The 26,590-nt window shown below is 42.7% G+C and overlaps 1 protein-coding gene across 1 annotated transcript in view; it reads left to right on the top strand.

Moving 5' to 3' along the window:
- The window catches only part of LOC308105079 (syntaxin-4-like), a gene marked incomplete at its 3' end in the record, with an annotated part of 34,730 nt that overhangs the window by 1,864 nt on the left and 6,276 nt on the right, over nt 1–26,590 (top strand). The window contains exons 2-7 of the mRNA XM_080455712.1: nt 21,732–21,818; nt 22,207–22,306; nt 22,564–22,638; nt 22,736–22,806; nt 23,715–23,823; nt 24,072–24,145. Of these exons, the coding sequence (XP_080311838.1) occupies nt 21,732–21,818; nt 22,207–22,306; nt 22,564–22,638; nt 22,736–22,806; nt 23,715–23,823; nt 24,072–24,145 (516 nt within the window). The remainder of the gene's footprint in view (nt 1–21,731; nt 21,819–22,206; nt 22,307–22,563; nt 22,639–22,735; nt 22,807–23,714; nt 23,824–24,071; nt 24,146–26,590) is intronic.

Raw genomic sequence — 26,590 nt, 5'->3', positions numbered from 1 at the left:
TTATACTGTGCATGATAGACAAAGGACGTTAAGGTGCTTAAGGAGCACAATAAAAAGACCCAAAAAAAGTCAGTGCGTTATACAAGGGATTAAGGTGCAAAAGGTCAGTGCGTGTCCACCTAGAGTGGACTGACCCTAGTATAATCCGCATGTAGCTCCATGAGGGAGTGCAACAAAAAGTCATTTGTACCTGGTGTAGTCCACAGGTGTGTCCGAGGGGGGGGGCTAAAGTCCAAGTCATTGTCCCTGGTATAATCCACAGGTGTGTTCAGGAAGAGCCAGAAAAGTCTGCGCCGCCTGCTGTCAGGCTGCTGAACTCATCCAGGCTTATGCCCCATTCAGCATTCTGACAGCGGCTGGATTGAAACTACACCAAAATCTGGTGGTGGAACTCTTGATACTGCGGTAGAGCCCCTTGCCCGGTCGCGGTCGTTGTAGGGGGTTGAACAGTCTATGACTTGGGTGGTGCTTGTCCTTGATGATGCGCTTGGCTTTGACCACGCACCGCTTTTTGTACAGTTCCTGGAGCGCTGGGAGCTCAATTCCCATTATCCGCTCTGCCGATCGCACTACTCGTTGTAGGCTGACCTTTTCTCGGGCAGTGCAGTTCCCGTACCAGGCCGTGACACAGCCTGTTAGGATGCCTTCGACAGAACTGTTGTAGTACAGCCTGAGGATGCGACGTCCTACTCCGAGCTTCTTCAGGCGGCGGAGCCAGTACAGTCGCTGCTGAGCCTTTTTCCTCACGTGTGTGGAGTGCGTCTCCCATTTGAGGTCCTCCTCGATGTGTACTCCGAGGAACTTGAACTCGCTGACCCTTTCCACTGCAGCACCGTCGATGAGGATGGGCGCATGGTCTCTCCGCGGCCTCCTGAAGTCCACGATCAGTTCTTTGGTCTTGTCGACGTTAAGAGAGAGGTTGTTCTCACGGCACCAGTGTGCCAGTGATTTGATCTCCTCTCTGTAGTCAGACTCGTCGTTGTTGACGATTCGGCCTATCACTGTCGTGTCGTCCGCGTACTTTATGATGGTGTTGGAGACATGTGTGGCTATGCAGTCATACGTGTACAGGGAGTAGAGGAGAGGGCTCAGCACGCATCCCTGGGGTGCTCCGGTGTTGAGGGTCAGGGGGTCGGATGTGATGCTGCCCATTCTCACCACCTGATGTCGGTTGGACAAGAAGTCCTGTATCCAGTCGCACATGCTTGGGTGTAGCCCTAGGTGTCTGAGCTTTTTGTCAAGTATTGCTGGGACAATGGTGTTGAATGCTGAGCTGTAGTCCACGAACAGCATACGTACATATTTGTCCTTCAGCAGCTTGTTGTCCATGTGCGAGAGGACGGTGTGGAGAGCCATGGCAATAGCGTCGTCGGTGGATCTGTTTTTGCGGTATGCATACTGCCACGGATCCAGCGAGGCAGGTAGCGTGGAGCTGATGTATTCCCTCACCAGTTTCTCGAAACACTTGCTGACGATCGGGGTGAGAGCAACAGGTCTCCAGTCGTTCAGGCATGTCACTTTGGCCTTTTTGGGAATGGGCACAATGGTTGACATTTTGAACCCTGCAGGGACCACAGCCAGGGAGAGGGAGAGGTTAAAGATGTCAGCGAAGACACCCGCCAGCTGGTCTGCACATGTCTTAAGGACCCGGCCTGGAATCCCATCAGGTCCGGCTGCCTTGTGGATGTTGACCCGTGTGAAGGCTGTACGCACTTCTCTCTCCGAGATGGTTAGAGGAGGGTTCTCCTCTGCTGGTGCTGCTGATGGCCCCGCTTGGCTGCCGCGGTTGGAGCTGATCTCAAACCGGCCGTAGAAAGTGTTCAGTTCGTTGGGGAGGGAGGCAGGCGGGTTCACCTCGCTTCTGGTTCTTGTTTTGCAGTCTGTCAAGGTGTGTACTGCCTGCCATGTGCTCCTGATGTCGCCACTGCTGAGTTTGTCTTGCATCTTTTTTGTGTAGGCCTTTTTCGCCTTCCTGATGGCGCTGTTTAGGGCCGCGCGCGTCGTGTTGCGCGTTTCCACGTCGCCAGATTTGAAACCAGCGTCCCGTTCATGCAGATGTGCACGTACTCCGCTGTCCATCCATGGTTTCTGATTGGGATAGATCCGAACTGTCTTTTTTGGGACTATGTCATCTATGCACTTGCTGATAAAGCCAGTGACTGAGTCTGAGAGTTCGTTGATGTTATTCCCAGCGGCGTTCTTAAACATCCCCCAGTCAGTCTGGTAGAAGCAGGATTGTAGCATAGCGTCTGTGTCCTCAGACCAGATTCGGATTTCCTTCTCAACGACCGGCTCCCTTTTTAGCCTCTGTTTGTAGGCAGGTAGCAGCTGGATGGCGTCGTGGTCAGAGCTTCCTAGCGGTGGGCGGCGGAGAGCTTTGTATCCATCCTTGAAGGGCGTGTAGCAGTGGTCAAGAATATTGTCACCACGGGTACTGCAGGCGACATGCTGGTGGAATTTGGGAAAGACCTTTTTTAAGTCTGTCCGGTTGAAGTCGCCTAGGCAGATGACTGCGCAGTCCGGGTGGCGATTTTCTTGTGCACTGATCGCCTGGTGTAATTCCCTCATAGCTGTGTCCTTATTAGCTCCAGGATGAATGTAAACAACGGCTACAATCACGATGCTGAAGTCGCGTGGTAGGTAGAAAGGACGGCAGGCTATGATTAAAAGTTCAAGGTCTGGTGAGCAGTGACTGTCTAGGATTTTAACATCTTTGCACCAGTTGTTGTTGATCAAGGCACAAACTCCCCCCCCACGTTGCTTACCGCTCAGTACAGGGTCTCTGTCTTTCCTATACGCGGTGAAGCCAGGAGGAGTGATAGAAGAATCAGATGCTAACTCCGTTAGCCACGTCTCTGTTAGCACAACGATACAGGTCCTCCTCGTCTCTGCGTTGTATTTAACGCGCGCCAGTAAGTCGTCCATAGTGGTCACTGTTCTTGATTCACACAGAGATCTAACGTTCGCTAGCAGGATTGAAGGCAGTGCAGGTTTATATCCACGTTTTGTTGTTCTTACGAGAAGACCCGCTCTAGTGCCTCGCCGCCACGGTCTTTTCCGTCGGGGGTATGTTGTTGTTGATCCGGCCGGAACAAAGGGTACCCCACCCCCCCCCCAGCCGAGCGGGAGGTTTTCGGCAAAAAAGTCCGGAATTCTGTGTGTAATCGCTGTGCTGATGTCCATAAGTGCTTGTCTGTCATAACTCCTTAGACACGCGACGGTGTAGGGAAAAAAGAGAAGGCTAAAAAATACTAAAAAGATGGAAAAACGTTGCGATGCTACGGAGCTTGTACGAATGCGGCCGTCTTTCATGGCGCTTCCGGTTTATTTTCTTACCATATAAGGTCTCACAGTCTATTTCTCAATTTAGAATGCTATTTCTTAACCCCATTGTTTCTAATCATAATTATTGGTACCGGTGAGCGTCAGACGGTTTACCAACCCTGAAGCCAGCTGTCTCCTGACCCTGGAGGTCAGATAAGAACCCCTTAGCTATCTTAAATTCCAAGGAGGTATTTCTAATCAACCTGTCTCTGTTATTAACCCTTAATAAATGATAGTATTAATTTAGATCAGTCCTAAACCATGTTTAATAGATGCTTTAAGTCCTGGATATACCATATTAGTTCCAAGTTTAGTAGGATAATGCAAAAGTTGGCCATTTCTTCTCCTTTGAAATTCCAACTGTATTGAACTAGAAGTTCTGCCCGCTACGCGGGCAGAATTCTAGTACCCCCCCCCCTAACCCCGCCAAAGAAAATGTCGTTTGGGGTACAAAATCATGGGAAAAAAAAAAAAAAACCCAGAGGGTGCCCCCCCCCCCCCCCCCCTTGGGGGTCCCTGGAGACAGGCCATGACCTACAGACACGGCGAGGAAAAACTGAAGCCACCCACAGCCAGCATGCAAGATGTTGCACATGAACTCAGCAGCCGCACTGAGGCGCTCCAACACAAACACTCTGACATTAAGCTTCACACAACAAACATCAGCGGCAAACATTCACCACAATGACAAATAAATTACGTCCGCGGGAAAATAAGCGAGGGCTTGCTTATTTTGTCTTTCCCTCCCTCCCTCTCTTCCTCTCTCTCTCTCTCTCCCTCTCTGTCTCTCTGTCTCTGCGCCAGCGAAAATTATGTCGTGCTGTTTAGCTGACTATTCTCTCTCTCCCACCCTCCCTCTCTCTCCCTGTGTGTGTGTGTGTGTGTGTGTGTGTGTGTGTGTGTGTGTGTGTGTGTGTGTGTGTGTGTGTGTGTGTGTGTGTGTGTGTGTGTGTGTGTGTGTGTGTGTGTGGTGGGGGTGGGGCGGGGGGGACAGCCATGACGCAACGGGACTTTTGAGATGGCTATTGGCAAAATAGGTTGACTTATTCGGATACATGCGTGTGACTGTTCGCCCCTGACGGTTCTCTGAATTTTTATTTTTAAATAGGCTCTGTCATGATTAATTGACCACACATATGAAGTGAAACAACTAAATTCTATCCAAACGATATGTTATAAGTGAATTCCGTGCCTCAAAGCAGTAGTTTGAGAGCGTTTAATAAGCGAAAATAAGAAGTGAAGGTACTCGGACAACCAACAATGGCTGCCGTTCATATTTTTTCAGGCTGCGAACTCGCCACCTGATTGGCCAACTTTTGCTGTCAATCACAGAACGATGAGCGACGTTGCCATGTCCAGGTTTTGTAAGCGTGAAGTGGGTGTAAATTGGTTTGAGAAAGTGCGTCGACGCATGCGCAGTGCGCAGCTTTGTGTTTTTTCATGAAGCTGGTTGCTTGTTGCTCGCGCACGATCTGGCAACAGCGGTGCATACGCATGCGCAGTGGCGAGTTTTTGACAAACACACAAACACATGAACAAACACATGAACAGCGACACAATCGGATTTTTGACAAACACACAAACACATGAACAAACACATGAACAGCGACACAATCGGATTGTAGGTTAGATAGGCCTACTGTCATAGAATGATAGGTCAACATTTAGGCCTGTGACAAACAGCCGAAAAGGGCTTTAGTTTTTGAGATACCCCTACCGGAGTTAGAACCAAACACAACATAGTTTTTCTTCATCTCTAAGGCCTCCCATACATGAAATGGATTGTTGTGTAAAAATATTTTACTGCAAAAGTGGTGAAATTGATATATAAAGTTATACACCCCAAACAAAAAATAAAGCCTGGCCATCTGGGGGTTGAGGCATACAAACTCATGTAGATTCACAATGGAAGTTCTGACAGGTTTAAAACTTTGCATAAATGAAGTCAGGACCTTCCTCTACATTCTAAAAAAAAGACTGAATGTCAATATTTGAATGTAAATAGGAGATACAGGCGGAAATGTAAATCTATGTAGAATGTTCTCTTTACTTTGTAGTGACTCTGACATGGATTGTCATAGCAGGACCTATGATCTTGTTTGAACGGTGTGGTTCTACTGAATCCAGCAATATCAATTGTGTAAAAGTAGCTTTAATACTCATGGAGTTATGTCACTAAACGTATATGGTGTCCCAAATGGGGAAAACATGAAATCTACAGTATCACGCAGATTAGTTTTATTTTCAATTCACTTATCAAGGGTGGAAAAATATTAACAAATTCGCTCGAGTAGAAGTCCCAACAATGTATGAAATGTCCCAAAGTTGAGAAAATTTGAAAATATTAATTTTCAACAACTTCAACAAGAAAAAGTACAGTAGAACTACAAAGAATTATTTAGCAAATCTGACTGAGGGAAACCAAGCTCCACCCATTTGATGCTCAAAGTTATCCTCATAACATCAAGTCATTCACTTCTGTAGAGTTTATATCATTTAACATACTTGGTTACAGGTTATACTATTGTATTTTGCTCCACCTCTGCATCGTTGCCTGCCTACATGATAAAGAACTCACACACAACAAAGCGATGACAGCGTTCAACGTTCGCATGATAGAAACAGAAGCAGAACATGACCTGAGGACTGAAATGACACGATGCCTCAGTGTCCAATGAAAAGCTTTTATTGTACACATCTGTTCTAAAGAGGATAAAATCGTTGCTGTCGGTCAGAAACCTCTTATCTCCATATTTTATATGTCCTACACTTCATCATACTACAGTGTCGCACAAAAGTAGCAAAAATAGCGAATCTACAAGCTCTTCTACAAGACTTTTGATTTAGTTTTAAGTGAAAGTGGTTACAATTTACAATGTAGGCATTTATCAGACTCTCTTTATCCAGAGTGACAAATAGTAAACAAGGTAAGCACATACATAGAATGTAGAGAGACAGTGTAGTGTGTCAGTAAATTTCCACCTGACAGAGACAAATTGAAAAGCTGTTATAATACAGGTTTATTGTGTTAATAATACAGGTTTATTGTTAATAATACAGGTGCAGGGGATGAACGATTAAGTGACACTGAGATCAGTGGTAATTGTTGTCAGGACCGGTTCCATCTGGTCTGGATGGAGCCCTGAGGAGACAAACCAAGCCACGCCAACACTATAGTTGTGTGTCTATCACACTCACCACTACACAACACTAGTTGTGTGTCTATCACACTCACCACTACACAAAACTAGTTGTATAATTATTACTGTTGGTTCAAAATAATTGAATGGTTTAGCTGATCTTGTGTGATATCATGAACTATCCAGACCTCTCAAGTCATCTGGGGTCAGGTCTACTTTCTGTCCCTAGAATCACAACTAAACATTCAGTTTTTATGCTCCATATATCTGGAACAAACTCCCAGAAAACTGCAGGTCTGCTGCCACTCTTATTCATTGTCTCCGCCAGGCCGAAAGGCAAGGCCGAGACTATGCAGCTGGATCCGCTCTGACACCAGGCCCAAGACGACGGAGCTAGACGATACCATCCCGGCCCTCCCCAGTGCTTGGTCCCAAGCCGGGGCCAGACCCAAGGATCCACCTTTGGTCAGCTCCACTCCAGTCCCCTGGACAACGGTCTCCCGGGGTAAACATGGGGCACCCTGCCCCCACTCCCCTCCTCCCTCTACCAAAAATAAGTACTCCCTCTTTAGCCTGGCGTAGCCAGACTATATCACTGCATGGATATGAGTCTGGTGCTTCCATGCAGACGTTTTTTTCCCCCAAGGGGCGGGATCAAAACAATGGCCCTCGACGCAATTGGTTAGACCTACAACCAACTACCAATTACAGTCTCCCATATTCGAATACTGGGCCCTGATTGGTCACACACGTCTTCTGGAGCAGGAAATGGATTCTCTATGGAGCGGTGCCAGACCCAAATCGCTGAGTGCAATTTTTTTTTGCACTCGCAGATTTGTCTGGTCCCAGGCTACTCCTAGCCTGGTAAACCCCCCTCCCTCCGGAAATCTCATTTGCATTTGATTTCAGGAAGGAGGTCTGGGATTGCGCAGGGAGTAAAGCTGCCCGAACACTGCGTGTTCGAACCAATCAGCGGCTGCTAGGGGCGGGATCATCCAATCACCTGCCTAGTAGCTTGAAAAAAAGAAAAACCGTCTGTCATCGATTCTGCGACCGGAGTCTCAGATGGGAAGTAGGCTGTGAAACAAATGTGTGTCGCAAGCTTCTTCCATTTGACGGTGTCAGGTTAGGCTACTCCCTCTTGGCCATTGAAGATTTTCCACCAATCCCGACCCCAATGTAACACCCTCGATGTGGTCTCAGGGCTACTGGCTCCCGGACAGGTAAATGACCTGTTGCTGAAGGCGGTGGTCCGACGCCAGTCCGGGGGTCGAAATTCGCTCCAGCTTTCGGCGAAAAAGTGTGTCCCCCTCACGCCGGTCACACATCTCTGCCTTTCACTGCCCCCTCCGTCCCAGCCCTATCCACCCGCCCCCTTAGCCAACAATGTGGATTCCTTGCCTCCATCTACAGTCCTCCCCTTCATACCTCCCTCAGCGGTGATCATTGGTGACTCTATTATCAAGCACACCCGTTTTCCCAACGCAATCACTCACTTCTTTCCTGGTGCCACTATTCCATCCTTCTAAATAAACTCCCCGGTCTCATAGAGTCACTCCCATCATCTGTCTCAAAACTCATAGTTCATATAGTTGTTATACATGTTTCTATGGCTTATTGTGCATATTACTTATCATTGCTTCTTTCTTTAGTCTCTCTGCAATTGCTGGCCCCGTATTATCGCTGCTTGCAGCTATATTTGTTGTTGTTTTGCACTTGCTTTTTGGATCCTTCCCTCTGAAGTCACACGCAGTGTGCGTGCACATTGCACTTTGCAGGGGCCCCTGCACATTGCACTTTGCAGGGGCTTTGCAGGGCACTTTGCAGGGGCCCCTGCAAAGTTAATAACAGTGACGCGGTCAGGTGGATTGATTGATTGATTGATTGATTGATTGAATATCTTTTTAGGCAAAAATGTACAAGTTAAAAACACTTTGTCTAAAAGGTCCGTCCAAAAAAGTCCTTGCAGTCTTTTTTTCCATTAAAGGGGTATTTCACTTTCAAAAAAACTTTTGGTCATTTTATCATCTACTCAGAACTTTGTGAGCCCCCCAGACAGTTTTTAAGTTGCTTGATTCATTATTTAGATATTTGATATTCATTTTATCAGACACGCCCCCTTCCTATACAAACCCATTGTAACTTCAAACTCCATTTTAACCATGTTAGATTCATCAAAAACACCCGTCCTTGGTTCTGGTGACTCACCCTGCCCTCCTAATGCGTGAGGGGGCCGTGTTTTTCCGATTACTTTTTTCATTTATTTTATTTAAATTTGTTATTGTATTTTATTTTTTTCATTTTCCCAAAAAAATATTAAAAATAAATGAAAAAAGTAATTGAAAAAACACGGCCCCCTCACGCATTAGGAGGGCAGGGTGAGTCACCAGAACCAAGGACGGGTGTTTTTGATGAATCTAACATGGTTAAAATGAATTTTGAAGTTACAATGGGTTTGTATAGGAAGGGGGCGTGTCTGTTAAAATGAATATCAAATATCTAAATAATGAATCAAGCAACTTAAAAACTGTCTGGGGGGCTCACAAAGGCCTGAGTGGATGATAAAATGACCAAAAGTTTTTTGAAAGTGAAATACCCCTTTAAGGTCCTTGGTATTCAATTCATAAACATATATAGTAGCACCAAACAGTTCAATATCATCAGAAAACAAATATAGATATATTTAAAAAAAGATAATAATAGGCTCAAGCTCAGGGGCCCCCCTAGCTCAGGGGCCCCTGGGCCTGGGCCCACTAGGCCCGTTGGATAATCCTCCCCTGCTACATGGGCTTCTTCATAAACTGATAGGTAAATCTATGCAAATATTTTGGAGTTATGTCACTAAACGTATATGGTGTCCCAAATGGGGAAAACATGAAACAGTCCTAATGAAATCTACAGTATCACACAGATTAGTTTTATTTTCAATTCACTTATCAAGGGTGGAAAAATATTAACAAATTCACTCGAGTGGAAGTCCCAACAATGTATGAAATGTCCCAAAGTTGAGAAATTGTTAAAATATTTATATATTTATTTATCTGACTGAGGTAAACCAAGCTCCACCCATTTGATGATCAAAGTTATCCTCATAACAGCAAGTCATTCACTTCTGTAGAGTTTATATCATTTAACATACTTGGTTACAGGTTATACTATTGTATTTTGCTCCACCTGCTCTGTCTGCATTGTATTGCCTGCCTACATGGGCTTCTTCATAAACTGATAGGTAAATCTATGCAAATATTTTGGAAAGTGAAAAGATGAGAAGGACCTTGCCAAATCAAATAGCTAATCAGCTAGCTGGAGAGTGACCTAGCTTAAAGTTACATTTAGTGTAACAGAGCCTGTCCAGAAGCCTGGTTTGGACTCTGATTACTTTGCTAACTACCGGCCAATCTCCAACCTTCCTTTCCTCAGCAAGACCCTGGAAAGAACAGTAGCTGCACAGCTCCATCAGCACATGTCCAACCATGAACTCTTTGAACCTCTCCAGTCTGGGTACAGAGCCCACCACAGCACCGAGACCGTCCTGATTAAGATCACTAACGATCTCCTCAGGGCTGCTGATTTAGGCCACATCAGTATCCTGGTTCTTCTGTATCTCTGTGCAGCCTTTGACACCGTCTCCCATTCCATCCTCCTCGACCGCCTTTCCACCCACCTCAGACTCACCGGATCCGTTCTCTCCTGGTTCCACTCGTACCTGTCCAACAGGCAACAGTTTGTCTCCATAAATGGATCCAGCTCCCACCCAGCCCCAGTAAACCATGGTGTGCCACAGGCTTCTGTACTTGGTCCCATCCTTTTCACCATCTATGCTCCCGCTTGGTCAGATCATCCGCCACCACGTCTACGTTTCCACTGCTACGCTGACGACGTCGACACCCAGCTGTACCTCAGCACTACACCAACCACTCTGCTACCTCCACAGTCCATAGTCAACTGCCTTCACGAAATAAAGACCTGGATGACCACCAACCTACTCAAACTCAACAGCAAGAAAATAGAGCTCATGGTCATGGGTCCCAGGGCGCAGCTTCAAAGGATTGGTGATTTCCTCCTCCATGTGGATGGCGGCTCCATCTCTCCATCCCTGAGGTTTACAACCTGGGTGTCATCCTAGATTCTACCCTCTCCTATCAATCCCACATCAAATCTGTTACCAAATCCGCCTTCTTCCACCTCAAAAACATTTCCAGACTCCGGCCGTCACTCTCAGACTCTGTTGCTGAGACCCTCATCCACGCTTTTATCTCCTTCAGCCTGGATTACTCTAACGGTGTCTTGTTTGGGCTCCCCAACAAAGCCCTGCCCTGGACAGACCTGCCAGAGTGCTCATCCGCACCAAACGCTGGCAGCACATCACCCCCACCCTCAAACACCTCCACTGGCTTCTGGTTAAATTCCGCATCACCTACAAACTGCTCCTCCTCACCTATAAAGCTCTCCATGCCCTAGCCCCACGGTACCTGTCAGACCACCTCGAGGATTACTCCCCAGCGCGGAACCTGAGGTCTTCTGACTTGGGGCTCCTCACCACCCCTCACAGCAATAAGCGGACCCTCGGCGATCGAGCTTTCAGTGTGGCAGCCCCTGCCCTCTGGAACTCTCTCCCCATGGAGATTCGCCAGACGCCAACACTGGACTGTTTCAAGTCCGCACTGAAGAGACATTATCATTATTATTAGAATCTGCACATCGCCAAGAAAAATAACGAAGAGTCAGAAGACTGTGAGACACAACAGCCAAGTCAACATCTCTCTGAGAGCCAAATACTACATAGAGCTGCAGATATATTGAGACAAAGCATGGACCAGTTTGACCTGTTTTGTCAATTACTTCAGTGAGCTTAATAAAATATTTGTCAAAGGTACTGGTCTGCTGTTCTGATTATTTATGTTTTATTTCAGTTTGGCAGCTGCTATATTTGTTTAGAGATTTTATGATGTTTGGCATCATACACAAAGACATCCGGGTACAATCAACCTTTCTGATGCTGCATGACAGACCGTGTCTCTGGTACTCTTAGTGTACCTGTCCCAGTCTTAATGTCAGATGTTCTTGTCTTGTATGGCCTTCCCACAAATGAAACAATCTTTCTGTATGTTAAACAATGTTGTATTAACCCTACTCAGTCTTCTTGATGAGCCTGATGCAGGTATTATTTGCTCTAAGATACCATTATTTTTGAAGGAATGTATCTCATCTGTATATGTCTGTTGAGCAACATTTAGTATGCTTTGAAGGCCTTCTGCTGTGGGCTTTTTGTCATATGGATCTTGTTTCTTTACTTTTTCTGAATGTTTACCAAGGATGATACAATGATGTGACCAGATATTGACATGTTTGTTCACCACACTCCATTCTGGTAAACAAAGAAACAAAAAAAAAGATAAAGACACACTTCAGAATTTGAACAGTATCTATGTTGTAAGTACACTATTGTTAGGCTATATGTACACTAACCATATTGTTACCAGTGATACTATAAGGCTCTGTTCAAATCTGGTGAAACTGCTATTGTGTGCTGCTATTGTCAATGTACAGGTAAGCTACTGGACAGGCTCTGTTACACTAAAGGAACTTTAAGCTAGGCCACTCTCCAGCTAGCTAGGTCCTTCTCATCTTTTCACATTCCAAAATATTTGCAATGATTTACCTGTTTTTACCTCAGTTTATGAAGAAGTCCATGTAGGCAATACGATGCAGATAGAACAGGTGGAGCCATACTAGTATAACCTGTAACCAAATATTTTTAAATGATATACAGAATTGAATGACTTGCTGTTATGAGGATAACTTTGATCATCAAATTGGTGGAGCTTGGTTTACCTCAGTCAGATAAATAAATATATAAATATTTTAACAATTTCTCAACTTTGGGACATTTCATACATTGTTGGGACTTCCACTCGAGTGAATTTGTTAATATTTTTGAAGTGAATTGAAAATAAAACTAATCTGTGTGATACTGTAGATTTCATTAGGACTGTTTCATGTTTTCCCCATTTGGGACACCATACACGTTTAGTGACATAACTCCAAAATATTTGCATTGATTTACCTATCAGTTTATGAAGAAGCCCATGTACTGTAGGCAGGCAACGATGCAGAGGTGGAGCAAAATACAATAGTATAACCTGTAACCAAGTACGTTAAATGATATAAACTCTACAGAAGTGAATGACTTGATGTTATGAGGATAACTTTGAGCATCAAATGGGTGGAGCTTGGTTTCCCTCAGTCAGATTTGCTAAATAATTATTTGTACTTTTGTACATTTTCTTGTTGAAGTTGCATAATATTTTCAAATTTTCTCAACTTTGGGACATTTCATACATTGTTGAGACTTCTACTCGAGTGAATTTGTTAATATTTTTCCACCCTTGATAAGTGAATTGAAAATAAAACTAATCTGCGTGATACTGTAGATTTCATGTTTTCCCCATTTGGGACACCTGTCCCATATACGTTTAGTGACATAACTCCATGAGTATTAAAGCTACTTTTACACAATTGATATTGCTGGATTCAGAACCACACCTTTCAAACAAGACATCATAGGTCCTGCTATGACAATCCATGTCAGAGTCACTACAAAGTAAAGAGAACATTCTACATAGATTTACATTTCCGCCTATGTAGGTATGTGTTCAAATGACTGTATCTCCTATTTATATTCAAATATTGACATTCAGTCTTTTTTTAGAATGTAGAGGAAGGTCCTGACTTCATTTATGCAAAGTTTTAAACCTGTCAGAGCTTCCATTGTGAATCTACATGAGTTTGTATGCCTCAACCCCCAGACGGCCAGGCTTTATTTTTTGTTTGGGGTGTATAACTTTATATATCAATTTCACCACTTTTGCAGTAAAATGTTTTTACACAACAATCCATTTCATGTATGGGAGGCCTTAATGGAAATTATATGAAAACTACACTATTGCCTGTATGATTATGGTTATAAACTTCTATGAGCCTTCTAAAGAAAGGACATTTGCACACTCTGCTGTTTGTAGGTCTATTTACAGAGTTTGCAGTAGTAGACAAACTGTGTTCTCACCTGTTGGTATCCTGTCAGAGTAACTATTTCTAAATAGAGCCATGTATGACTCTGTCCACTAACCACACCTCCAGCTATTTAATTTCTCTTCTTGTGTATAAAGGAAACACACAACTGAGCAATCGGGAGGCTGCATGTAGGCAGTCTCCGAGAGCTCTCGTATAGTATAATAAATGTATGTTGATTCATCCACTCTACTCTCTGTGGAATTATTTTCTTTATATTGATGTGAAGTTTATATTTTTCCATAACAGATGGCGCTGTGAGCAGGGTGTATCTACTGTCCGTCAGCACTCTCTTTTCCAGGATGTCAGTAATAGCGCTACAAGGCAAATCTATCACTCACAAACGCAGCGATGGGCCTGTGGATCAGAGGTGCTGACCGGCAGAGACTACACTCCAAACGAACTACGGGTAAGAGTGGTATGACCCAATATATATGCCAAGGATATTGTATTGATACAATCAATTGTGTTAAACTAGGTCCCCTAAAAGAAAAAAAAAAAAAAAAAAAAAAAGGGGGAGCCCTCCGTGAAATTCGGAAAATACCTGTACTCCGGTGCAAAGTTGGTGTAAGCCAAATTAGGTCGTGAAAGACGAGCCATCCGTGAAATTCGGAAAATACCTGTACTCCGGTGCAAAGTTGGTGTAAGCCAAATTAGGTCGTGAAAGACGAGCCATCCGTGAAATTCGGAAAATACCTGTACTTCGGTGCAAAGTTGGTGAAAGCCAAACTAGGTCGTGTAAGACGAGCCATTCGTACTCAATCGATAAATACCTGTACTGCGAGCGGTACAAAGTCCTTAAACGGAAACGGTGTGGAAAAAGAAAAAAAAATATATATAGTTAAGTGATGGTTTTTATCTAGGAACGATTACAGTAGGTGTTTACCTCTATTCTGCTTTTTTGTCTCTGGTTGTGGAAACAAACAACTCAAATGGGAAGATAAAGGGAGGATGGTAAACAGCAAGAAATTAGTTCATAGGTTCTGTTAACTTTGCGTAAGACTCGAGCAGCTGGTGTGTATGTGAATACAGGATGTGTAAGTGTGCGTACATGTATGAATGTAAGAATAAGTCAAATAGTAATATCCACTATGTAATATGAGTAGGAACAGTCTGTATGTTGGAGTAAACACAGACATAGATAGAGGAGTGACAATATTGTGAGTATATTAGCAGTTGTCATCTAACAATCTTAGAACTGGAAGATCTACAAGCAGACCCCATGCAATGTTGTGAATCAGCTGTTTTTAAACATAGACGGATAGATAGGATTTAATGGTTAATGGCAGCTTTGTTGTCATACTCAAGGAGACAAAGTGACGTGATTATAGTGGAGGTTAATATGACCATATTACCCCTTATTGAAGTATAAATAAAATAGAAGTCAAATATTTAACCAGTATCCCTGCTAATCAAGGAAAGGGAAGGGAAAAGATTGTACTCAGATAGAGTATGTGAATGTACTTAGTTACCTTCCTTATTTTGTAAGAGATAGGTAATTCTGTAACTGTCATCTTATTTTTTCCTTAGTATCTTATACTACAGGAAAGATTAGTGGTTAGTTCTAGGGAATTGAAAGTCTGATACTCCCAGTATAGATAGGAAAGTTTCAGGGTGAGAGAGACAGTATGCAGGAAGTAATGAGTGTTTCAGCTTCTCCCCCTCACAGCAACCAAGGGTCCAGAATTGATGCCCACTGGGAGGTAATGATAGGAAACACCACTTTAGTGAGAAGCCTAGGTGAGTGTCAAATTTGTTTAAACATTGCACAGAAATTTCCCAGAAACAGTGGGGACTGGATCATTATTGTAAGAGTAGATTATGATTATTTTTTGTAAATTGTAGTAATAGGTGAAGTTGTGGCATTATTGTCAGAGTACTGTATCATAAATCTGGGGATAGTTGGGTGCTGGTCTATTTGAAGAGCTATACCCATCTAAAATAGTTGGAGATCTATCCAATCTGGATGAATTATTCAATTTGGTTGAAGGTTGTGCTGCTTTGGTCATATGGACAAGCCAAATACTTTACGACAAGAATGCCATGAGGGTACTAGAGTAAAGTTGATTCACTGCTGCATAGGAGCATTTGTATATAACATTATATGAACATGGACTTTAGTAATAGGAGTGACACACATAATTGTTGCAATAATAGTAACTTCATGACAGTTGCGACTGGAGAGACATAAAGTGTACTGTAGTTTACATAGCCTGCTTACTGCGTGTCCATCAAATGCTCTACCTATCACACCGTGCTATTACTAAGGAGAGGACAATGCAGTCACATTTGCAGTCTGATCGTCAAATAGGCTGTGTCAGCATCTCAGAACAGAATGTGTTGGAATGGGGGCCAACACGATGACGCTAAAATGGGATGTTTTCCAGTGACATTTTGGGACTGACAGGAGCAGATTTCAGTGACCTAGGAGGCAATGGACAGGTGGCTTTCTTTATGTGGCTTGCAACATGGAGGACTCTGAACAAGCATTGCTGAGGCACATGCATTAGGGTGGGACATGCATCGACTCAACAGCCATGATGAACTAATGAAATGACTTTGCTTTTCTTTTCATGGGACTGTTAGCTGTTGTCCTCTGTGTGAGGTGCGGGTGTGATGGTGTTGCATTGGTGGTCTCACAGTGAGTAGGTGAGTAGCAGGCTTATTAGTTTAGGCCTATGAACATAATGTATTAATTAATCCCGGACAAGTTTAGGCCTATATAGATAATGTATTGACGATCCCTGAAACTTAATGTCTATAGCTACATAGTCTTAAGGTTTCGTAGGCGAGATGTTTTTATTTGACAGAAACTAGTGGCTTGTCGATATGGTCAGATGGTATGCTATTAAATCAACTATCAAATTATCATAAACATACTAAATGAAAAATCTATAGAGCAATTATAGTGTGTAAGTGTATGTTGCTCACACTGAATTTGGAGTATTTACAATATACATTTCTGATGGCTAATACTACTTTAGGGAAAGGAAATTTATGAGACATACAAAACGCATCTCTAGCACGAAAATGCAAACTTGCATGCAGAGGGGAGATGCCACAGAGTGTATTTGTGAGTTGCTTTGTGGTCTGACCAATAATAGCCAGATCACAGCTGTTGTGGCCCCCACAGGGGCCACACTCAACAACAATAAGAGTATTTGGGAGACTATATTAAGACAGCAGTTTCTTCGTGTGACGACTACAATGTCAGTAATTGAAGAGGTTAGGAATAGGGTTTGTTATTAAGGATAGACAGAATAGGGAGAGACAAGTCAGAGTGCAGGAGTATATTAGTTGAATCATACTGTCAGCCAGTACAGGGTTTATTTCATGAGTCCTGTAGCAGTGGTGTAAGAAGTACTCACATTTTACTTAGATAAAACTATCAATACACCAAGGTAGAAATACTCTGTCACAAGTATAAGGCCTGGATTCACAATGTTACTTGAGTGGAAGTATATGAGTATTAGCAAAAATATACTTAAAGTACCAAAAGTAAAAGTACTGCAAAGTTTGAAAATAGCATATCTACAAGCTCATGAACGTGTTGCAATGTGAACTGGATTGACTATTTTCAAATAGCCTATGTATGAAATAGGGCTAAAGTGGTTAATGTATATTTTAATTTATATCTGCAAAGTTCTAGTAACCAAGAGTTTTCAAATAAGTGTAGTGGACAAAGGAAAAGTGTTGAGAATTGGCAATCAAAAATGTACTTCAGGACATTACTTGAGTAAATGTACTTGGTTACTTCACACCACTGTCCTATAGTAGGATACTGTGGCACAAGGTAATTAGCTCCATAGTAAAAAGTATCAGTCACTTCAGTTTTTGTCTATACAAAACTCATCTCATCCTTGTAGGTGTAATGTAATTATACACTGGGAGAGAGTGAAGATAAAGAAGTATAGAAAGTATATAGTATAAAAAGTATAATATTGCTGAAAAAGACTACATATTGCACTAGTAGTACGATGTATATATAATATCTATGTCATACATGAAGTACCTTTAGTGATAAAATAATGTAATAACCTACTATAGGATACATCGAGTGTTACTACATTCCTACGTTGGTTCAGTGCTTCTCAAAGGGGGGAGTAGGCTATTAGGAAAGGGGGGTAGTACAAAAGTAGGCTTTGTTTTTGTCACCTGTTTTCAGTCCTTTTCAGTTATTATTGGCCAGTGGGTCCCCTGCTGGGTCAGTGAGCAGCTTATCCCTGCTGAGTCATCAGTGAACAGTTAAGAATGGAGATAATGAATAGCCAAATATTGTGGAAAATATTATATACAGTCATGATGAAGGAGAAGGAGGACAATTTATTAGGAGATATTTAAGCAGAGTAACAGCATCACCAATCAGTATGTGTCCTTAGTGTGAGGCAGTGTATTGAACAATACACCCCCTGGACATGACACTAGTGTGTCACAGGGACGGACCCCAATCCAAACCTTAATGCTGAGTGCAAGGCAGGGGGGCATTGGGTCCCATTTTTAGAGTTTTTGGTGTGACTAGGCCGGGTGTGAGCTGACCTCCCGGTCTCGGGGGGGACACTCTGAGGCCACAAGGCCACGAGTTGGTATTCAAGGATGTGGAGCAAATCTGATGAGAATGGATGATACCCGGGTATGTGAACTTGTATGAGTGGACCAGGGGTGGTGTCTCTCAAGTAGTTTTTTAAGGAAGGCAAATGGTTTGAGAATCACTGGTATGTTTGGAAGAATGTTGAATGCATTACAACCACAGTTTTGGTAAAACTAAAAGGTACAAGTTTATAATGGATGGTTTCTGAGTAATGAGAACTTTGAGGTGAAAGAAAATCATGCTAACCAAATTGCTGTTTTTCTAATAGGAAGCCTGATATCTGGTTACAAATGTTGTACGTCATTCTAATGCTAATAGTTTTTTCCTACTTGTCAAGGGGAGGACCAATCTTGGACCGATGCTCTTTTTCAGGTGCAGAGTAATGGATGGCGGGTATCTTTGCAATACTGTGTTGTGGTGAAATGTTAATAAGCATTTATTTCCCTTCCATCGTATGGGTCTTGTTAATATGGAGAAATGAACTAACTCTACTAAAAACCTAACATGTCTAAAACAATGAATGTTAGTGCAATGCATTGTGATGTCTGTGGACAAAATGCAATTACAGGAGATGTTGAAATTCAACATTACGTCTGCAGTGGTAAGACAACACTCCCACTAAGGAACAACTGGAGGTATGGAAATGTAACAGATTTCATCCATTATTGAAAATATAGATAGATACATAGATTGATTATCTTGTAATGGTGATTCCTATTAGTGTTGACATTTCCATGCAGTGAAACATTAATTTTGACAATACCATGTAATAAGACTGGTATAAGTTTCCCCTTGCCATTACAAGGACTAGAGGGACAAGGATTAAGTCAAATTACAGATTCATAGTTTGGTCAAATAACCTGTAGAATAAGCATAGAAAAGGTTGTGAACCAGTAATTGGGCAACTGTGTTTAAGATACATTTTATGACTAAGTTAAAGGAAGTACTTAGAAGTGTTATCAGGCACACATATAGGATAAAACAATTATTTTAGGTTAGAGTTGGGATTTGACATAACCAAAGCTGTTGTGAAGTTTGTCTATTTTGCAGTTTGAAATCCAATAGAGTAATCTGGAGATATCAGGAGATGTGTTGGGAAATGACATTTCCCACATAAGGAGTTTGGTTTGTATCTTGAGCAATTGTATAATTGAATAGTTTTTTACTCGCACATCATACACTGTCTGCTTGCTGTCCTATATACACATTCTAGAAATTGTTGTCCAGGTCCTAAAAATTTAAAAAGACATCTATATAACAAACGTAGTAATTTACAGTGGAACCAATCTATGTGAAGCACAATTACCTGCACAAGTTGTTTTTTACAGTTATGGAAAACCAAAGGATATACAGTGACCAGTGACCAGTGACCAGTGACTGTGAAAGTAGCCAATTTTGCAGCAAAGGTGCCCGGATGTCCCTAGTGCCCACTATCTTGTATCCCCAGTGACAGCTGTGATGGGTGCACTGGTTGGGAGGAGCACTGTGAGCCTAGCCTGGTCGACAAAAATAATATGCGATGGCAGATTTGTCTGGTTCCAGGCTACCGGAGGCCAAGCAAGTGCAGTTGTCGGTGCCCAAACAAAGACAAAAAGACACATGCCATACAACTTAGAACTGTAGCCACGAGGAACTGTAGCCAAGAGGAGAGAAGAGAGACTCATTGACATTTGAGCTCATGTGAAGAAACAAAAACAAAAACACACCTGATTGCTGGCTTACAAGTGGTCGCTCGGAAAAACAATTAAGAGGATCGTAGGTGGAATTTCCCCAAAGAATGCAGACAGAAAAGGGTTTTCGCCCCTACCAGCGATCAGAAGTGTCTTGTATGTTTCCATATTTCTTTGTAAGGAGTGGTTGTGTTAGTGGACATTAAATGCCATGAATGTATTTCTCCTTTTTAGGATGTACATAGAACTATTAGGCTTCTGGAAAATACTGGTTGGAATTCAGAGGCCCACAGTTGAGGTCTAGAGAGTAAATAATTGTAGTAATATCTCATTACAGTCTAGTATTTCATATCTCTTGGTCTATGATTCTATTTGAATCAAAGGGAGGATTATAATGGAAATTATATGAAAACTACACTATTGCCTGTATGATTATGGTTATAAACTTCTATGAGCCTTCTAAAGAAAGGACATTTGCACACTCTGCTGTTTGTAGGTCTATTTACAGAGTTTGCAGTAGTAGACAAACTGTGTTCTCACCTGTTGGTATCCTGTCAGAGTAACTATTTCTAAATAGAGCCATGTATGACTCTGTCCACTAACCACACCTCCAGCTATTTGTGTTCTCTTCTTGTGTATAAAGGAAACACACAACTGAGCAATCGGGAGGCTGCATGTAGGCAGTCTCCGAGAGCTCTCGTATAGTATAATAAATGTATGTTGATTCATCCACTCTACTCTCTGTGGAATTATTTTCTTTATATTGATGTGAAGTTTATATTTTTCCATAACAGAGATGAAGAAAAACTATGTTGTGTTTGGTTCTAACTCAGGTAGGGGTATCTCAAAAACTAAAGCCCTTTTTGGCTGTTTGTCAAAGGCCTAAATGTTGACCTATCATTCTATGACAGTAGGCCTATTCATACAGTTGGAATTTCGAAGGAGAAGAAATGGCCAACTTTTGCATTATCCTACTAAACTTGGAACTAACATCATCATTGTTGCTAGAAACGTTTGGTCTAAATAAGTGAATTATTGGTAACTTCCGTTTCAATGAACTTGTGTATTTTCTTGACTCTATGCATGTTGGGTGTCAAACTTGTTCTGGCACATCTTCTATATATATGCCATATAGAACGCTGGTTCTCAAAGTTTTCAGTTTCTTAGATCTTGTAATATAGTGTGATGATTCTTTATTTTATTGTATTATTATGCAAATGCTTACTGTAGCACTTTGAGATTTTCACAAATGTAAAGTGCATCATAAATTAAATCCATTATTATTAAGTGGGGTCCGGGGACCCCCAGGGGTCTTTGAGGGGGTTCCAGGTGGTCCCCAGCAAAATTAGCCAATATAGTCAAAATCAGTTTAACCACTTTAACCGTATATGTATGTATATACATTGGCTATTTGCATGATGCCTTGTGAGCTTGTAGATCAGCAATTTTTGGGGAAAAAAATAGGAACATTTTGAAATATTTTGATTGATTGATTGAATATTTTATTAGACAGCAAACAGCACAAGTACAGTCAAACGTCTAAAAGGATCACACAAAAAAGTCCAGTGGACTTGTTTCCATTAAGGTTAACAACAACACAAATCTTGTACGGGGTCCCTGGCACAAAATATTTTCAGATGGGGGGGGGGGGGGGGGCGTGGCCAAATACATATAAATGTGGGTGTCTTTGACATGAAAAGTTTGAGAACCGCCATAGAGAGTCTATGGAGAGTTAATTTACAGTACTGTCAGTACATTCACATTTCTTAGTTAATTGAACTCCGAGAGGGTACAATATAATATATTGTCTACCCTCTCGGAGTCGATTTGGTTATATATTGAATATATAACCAAATGGACCTAAGTGTACCATCTCAGAGTTACAAATGGGTAAATTACATTTGTCCCAGCATAAAAATGTTTTCTCCCCACTCACAGAATGCAGAGCGTTCAGATGATGAGGGTACAGCCCAACCTGGAACCTCTACGGGCAAAGAGGAGGAGAATGAAATCCTTTTTAGGAAGGTAAAATGGGCCATCAAATCCTTTACACCAGTGGTTCTCAAAGTGGGGTCCTTGAGGGGATTTACAGGGGGTCCCCATTAGAATTAGTTAATATAGCATCACATTCATTTTAACCACTTTAACCCTGTATACATCCCAAAAAAAATCTGAACATTTTGTATATTTTTGAAACATTTTAAGAACACAAAACGTATATAGCTGGCACAAAATATTCAGGGGGTCCCCAGTGTAATTAGTTAATATAGCATAACAATCATTTTAATATATATTTTATATATATATATATATATATATATATATATATATATATATATATTCAGGGGTTAGAGTGGGCTAGTAGTCATGCTCTTATTTCTAAAACCTTAAACACTGTCTATACTACTTTCAGGTCCAAGAAATCCACGAGGGACTGGAGAGTCTTCGAAGCAAAGTCACTGACCTCGAGAACAAACAGAAAACAGTACTGGGTGTAGCACTACCAGAGAATGGTCAGTAATCATGCACTCACATCTGTTGGTCACGACTTGGTGGTTAAATTTGGAGTTGTATCAGGGTACCAGTTAAAGTCTGCAGTAACGTGTACGTAGATCAGCTTCTCTGCTGTCCTAACTGCCTGGTGGGAAGTCTGAATTCTTCTCACATCAGGTTACAGATGACAGCATTCTGTGTAGACCTGGGATGGTTTCATTTGTGTGTTCTGACATGATGGTTGCTGAGTAAAATACTTTCCCCCCTCCTGATCTAGATATGAAGAAAGAGCTCCAGACTCTACGAGATGAGATCAAAACGATGGCCAGTCAGTTCCAAAAGAAACTGAAGAGTGAGGATATCTGCAGACTGTTTCAATTATTTGTATCCAATCACACTGGAATAGATGTTGCACTTCCAGAATAACACATATTTGTGTTATTTTCCAGCCATTGAACCCAAAAAGGGAGCGGATGATGGAACATATGTGTCCATAAACATGAGGATGCAGCGAACCCAGGTTGGATCTTTATTCATTTATGTGTTGCATTAAAGTCCTCGAATTCTCTAGCAGCTACCAACAGTGCTGTTTCTCAAAAATACCTAAGGTTGTAGCTATAAAGTTAGTCACAACATGAAATACACATTGATTTCAGCCCATTGTTTGCGAACACAGCGGAAGGAGGCGCTTACTATGAAACTGTGCTCGGGTTGTGTGTGTGTCCGTCCGTCTGTGTGCAGTATTGTGTGCACTGCCTGTGTGCAGCCGCGCCCCCATGTGACTCACGCTCTCATTGGCTGCTGACAGATCTCAGAGTGCAACAGTGTGGCTGAAATCCGCCTGCCCTTGGGTGACTAATTACACTCCTCTGAGAGAAATACAGCAGCTACAGTAAAAAATAACACATCTAAAAGCATCTACACGAGTTCATCTATTGGGATATCTAAGAATTCCATGTCATTTGTGCATACTTCAGGCCGGATGGCAAGTTGAAAACGCCTTAGTTTGAGGACAGTTTTAGATTTCTTCTTGCTATGTTATTTTCGAGCAGCGTTCGCTTCCCGCGTTCGCGCGTCTTACTTGTGTATGAGTGTGTGTGCAAGTCTGTTGTGTATGAAAGTGAGACAGAAAACACGAGAGGGAGAGAGGAAGGCCTTTTATGATTTATGATTGTGTCTGTCAGATGTCATTTGCCCATCTGGTGATAAATACTACAGCTGCAAATTTAGCATCCATTAGACTGCACATGTGTGTGTGTGTGTGTGTGTGTGTGTGTGTGTGTGTGTGTGTGTGTGTGTGTGTGTGTGTGTGTGTGTGTGTGTGTGTGTGTGTGTGTGTGCGTGCGTGCGTGCGTGTGTCATGTGTGTGTGTGCGTGGTTCAATCGACTAGCCTAAATACTTAACGTGGTCTCCCGTTCTGTCTGTAGCATGGTGTCTTGTCCAGGCAGTTTGTGGAGCTGATGGGCCACTGTAACACCATCCAGTCTCAGTACAGAGACCGCAACGTGGAGAGAATAAAGAGGCAGCTCAAGATCAGTAAGCGTTTTGTGCAGTCCAGCAGGTCATTTTGTGAATTCAACTGCTTTTATTTGACCATGCAACTCCTATTCATTTCTACTGGGATATGACTCCGTTCCTTGTTGTGGTTTATGTGGTCCTCATTATATCTCTGATAGCTTGTCTGTTAAAATCCAGATCATGGGCCGTGATGATTCTTACAACTTTCTAAAAGTCATTATTTACGATCCGAAGCCCTTAACACTAATATGAATCTCTCCCCTCAGCTGGTAACAATGTAACCGATGAGGATGTGGATGCCATGTTGGAAACTGGACAAACAGATGTTTTTACACACAAGGTGAGTGTTTTTCTATCCAAATACAGGTTATGTGTTAATCTGACAACAATAACTACCTGAGTCACTCTACTAGTAACTACCTGGAGATGTGTTTAAAGTATATAATTACTGTCACTGTTAAGATGATTGACTCCACATATGATATGACTAGAGGTTCGGGCCGCTAACGCGGCCCTCACAGCTACCTTGCACCGCCGATCCGTTATGCCTATATGTGGAGATCTCTGTATCTGTCAGTCGTCGTCCCTTTTGTGGTCATATATGGAGATCTCTGTACCTGTTAGTCCTTGTCCCTTTTATGCCCATATATGGAGATTCCTGATATCATCAGTATATGGCCATATATGGGCATGATTTGTTAGAGCCTGATGCCATGATGACACATTGAGGTTAGATAAAACAGTCCATATTTGGGCGTAGCTGCATTGGGAAGTCCTTATGGTTATGGATGAATCATGGTGACATGAGCGTGACGGCGTGGTCTGTGCGCCCACCCATCCTCCCTTAAAGGGATAGTTCACCCCCAAAAGGACTTTTTGGTTGTTTTTGATAGATACGCAAGCTAGACGCACGCGGGTACGCACGTGCATGGCCGTGCATGTGCGGGCGTGCATGCACCTTCAGAGCACGCTGGGCAAGACCTAGCCGGTTGAGTGTCTAAACGGAAGTACTGGAATTTGGCGAAAGTACCGCCCAAGGAAATTACATTGATGCTTTATAGATCTGTTTACATTCTCTGTGAATTAAACGAGTGTTGTGATTGGTCAAAAAAGATCGTTTCCGGGGAAAATACGTACGACGGAAGTTCCGCCCCTATAGACACTCTCTGCTTTAGGTCGTGACCAGGCTTTTCTCTTTGCAGATGAGTAAGGCTGGGAACAAGGCTACCTTCAGAGTGCTTCGCTACACCGGCAGTACACCCCTGATATTGGGTTGACTGTGGACTGTTCGTGGCATGATTTGTTTGTATAAGAAAGAAAATAGGGCGTCTCCTATCCACTTGTTGCTGGTGGCATTGGCATGCATGTCTTGTTTGCAGCTTACGTGCGAGTCTTGCACCGGCCGTGTGCATAAACCAATTATTTGTTTACAAATATTGAGACTGGAGACACAGGTGACTGTTTCATGTAATCAATTCCCAACAGATCCCAAACCTGTTGTTTTGGGGAGCCCTGGTTTCTGTTCATTCAACCTCCTCTTGTGCATTGGCTGGTGAGGTGCTCCATGGCGAGACATATGTACTTCATCACGCAATGGTATTGCGCACCAAGAATAGCTGACATGCAAGCTCACAACCGCGTCGCGGATGCGACCGTTATGAGCATGGAGGTCTGCTATTCTCGGCCGATCTCTGCACGCGACACCTTCGCGGGACGGAGCATAAATTAGGCTTGATGGGCTGCAGCTGCACGAGCAAGAGCAGGGCTCTGGTGCCGTGATCATAGAGTGCTCCCTTTGTTCTAGTGACAGCGACTGTAGGTGTGGTTTAGAGGACAACTGCTTTGAATTGTTATCATTGTTTACACACAACAGAAACCAATGATTATATATTTCACTAGAAAAAGTGCTCCTCGGAGCACAGGTCTCCGCCAGGTCAGGTACGTTATTGTGGCCTCCTGGTGGCGCTATAATAGGCCAATGTGAAAAGGGTGCGATTTGTTCTTAGGCTTTTCACTGCAATCGGACACTGCATTCATGATATGAGGCATTTTGTTCCAAAAATGTGTTTTGCAAAATTTGACCTGCTGGTGGCGCTATAACAGGCCAATGTGAAAAGGTTGGCATTTCTTCCTCGGCTTAATAGAAATGTGCGTGTGAAATTTCACGAAAATCGCAGCTGCGTTCATGATTTGAGGCATTTTGTTCAAAACGGACCAATCCTGCAAACTTTGGAAGCCAATCTTAGGCAATCAAAATGGAATATGGGAAATCGGATATATCCGTGTTGATCACATGACTATAGAGATACTGTGTACTAGAGATGCGCGGATGGGTTTTTTTGTCACCCAAATCCGCGTTAACAAGTTCATTATCCATCCGCCATCCACCCGCGGTAATTATATCATCCTATTTATAGATCCGCACCAACCGCACCAAATAATGTTATTTTCCTGACGTTAGTTTTTTTATAAACAATGTCACTCACCACTGTCGCGATGCAGTGACTGTATACAATCCACAACCATGGTAACAACAAGCGCACGTCTTCATTAAGTTACTTTCGCTTTCAACCACTTTGTTGCCATGTCGGCTTTTTATAAGCTTTTTATAAGCGACTTTTTTGCTGGCTTGTTTGACACTTGTTTTGGGCTTGTTTTCATAGACCTGGCTGCTTATTTCTCTCGCAACCTGGCAACACTGGCTGGCTGCAAAGCAACGTGTAGTGAGCGGCTATTTTGTGCCTGGTGTAAAATGACGTAATATTAAAATACTACAAACGCACAC

The sequence above is a fragment of the Gymnoscopelus braueri genome (assembly GCF_963280865.1).
Source record: "Gymnoscopelus braueri genome assembly, chromosome: 17".
Taxonomy (NCBI): domain Eukaryota; kingdom Metazoa; phylum Chordata; class Actinopteri; order Myctophiformes; family Myctophidae; genus Gymnoscopelus; species Gymnoscopelus braueri.
Note: the sequence above shows the minus strand (reverse complement) of the source record. Positions and strands in the feature narration are given on the sequence as shown.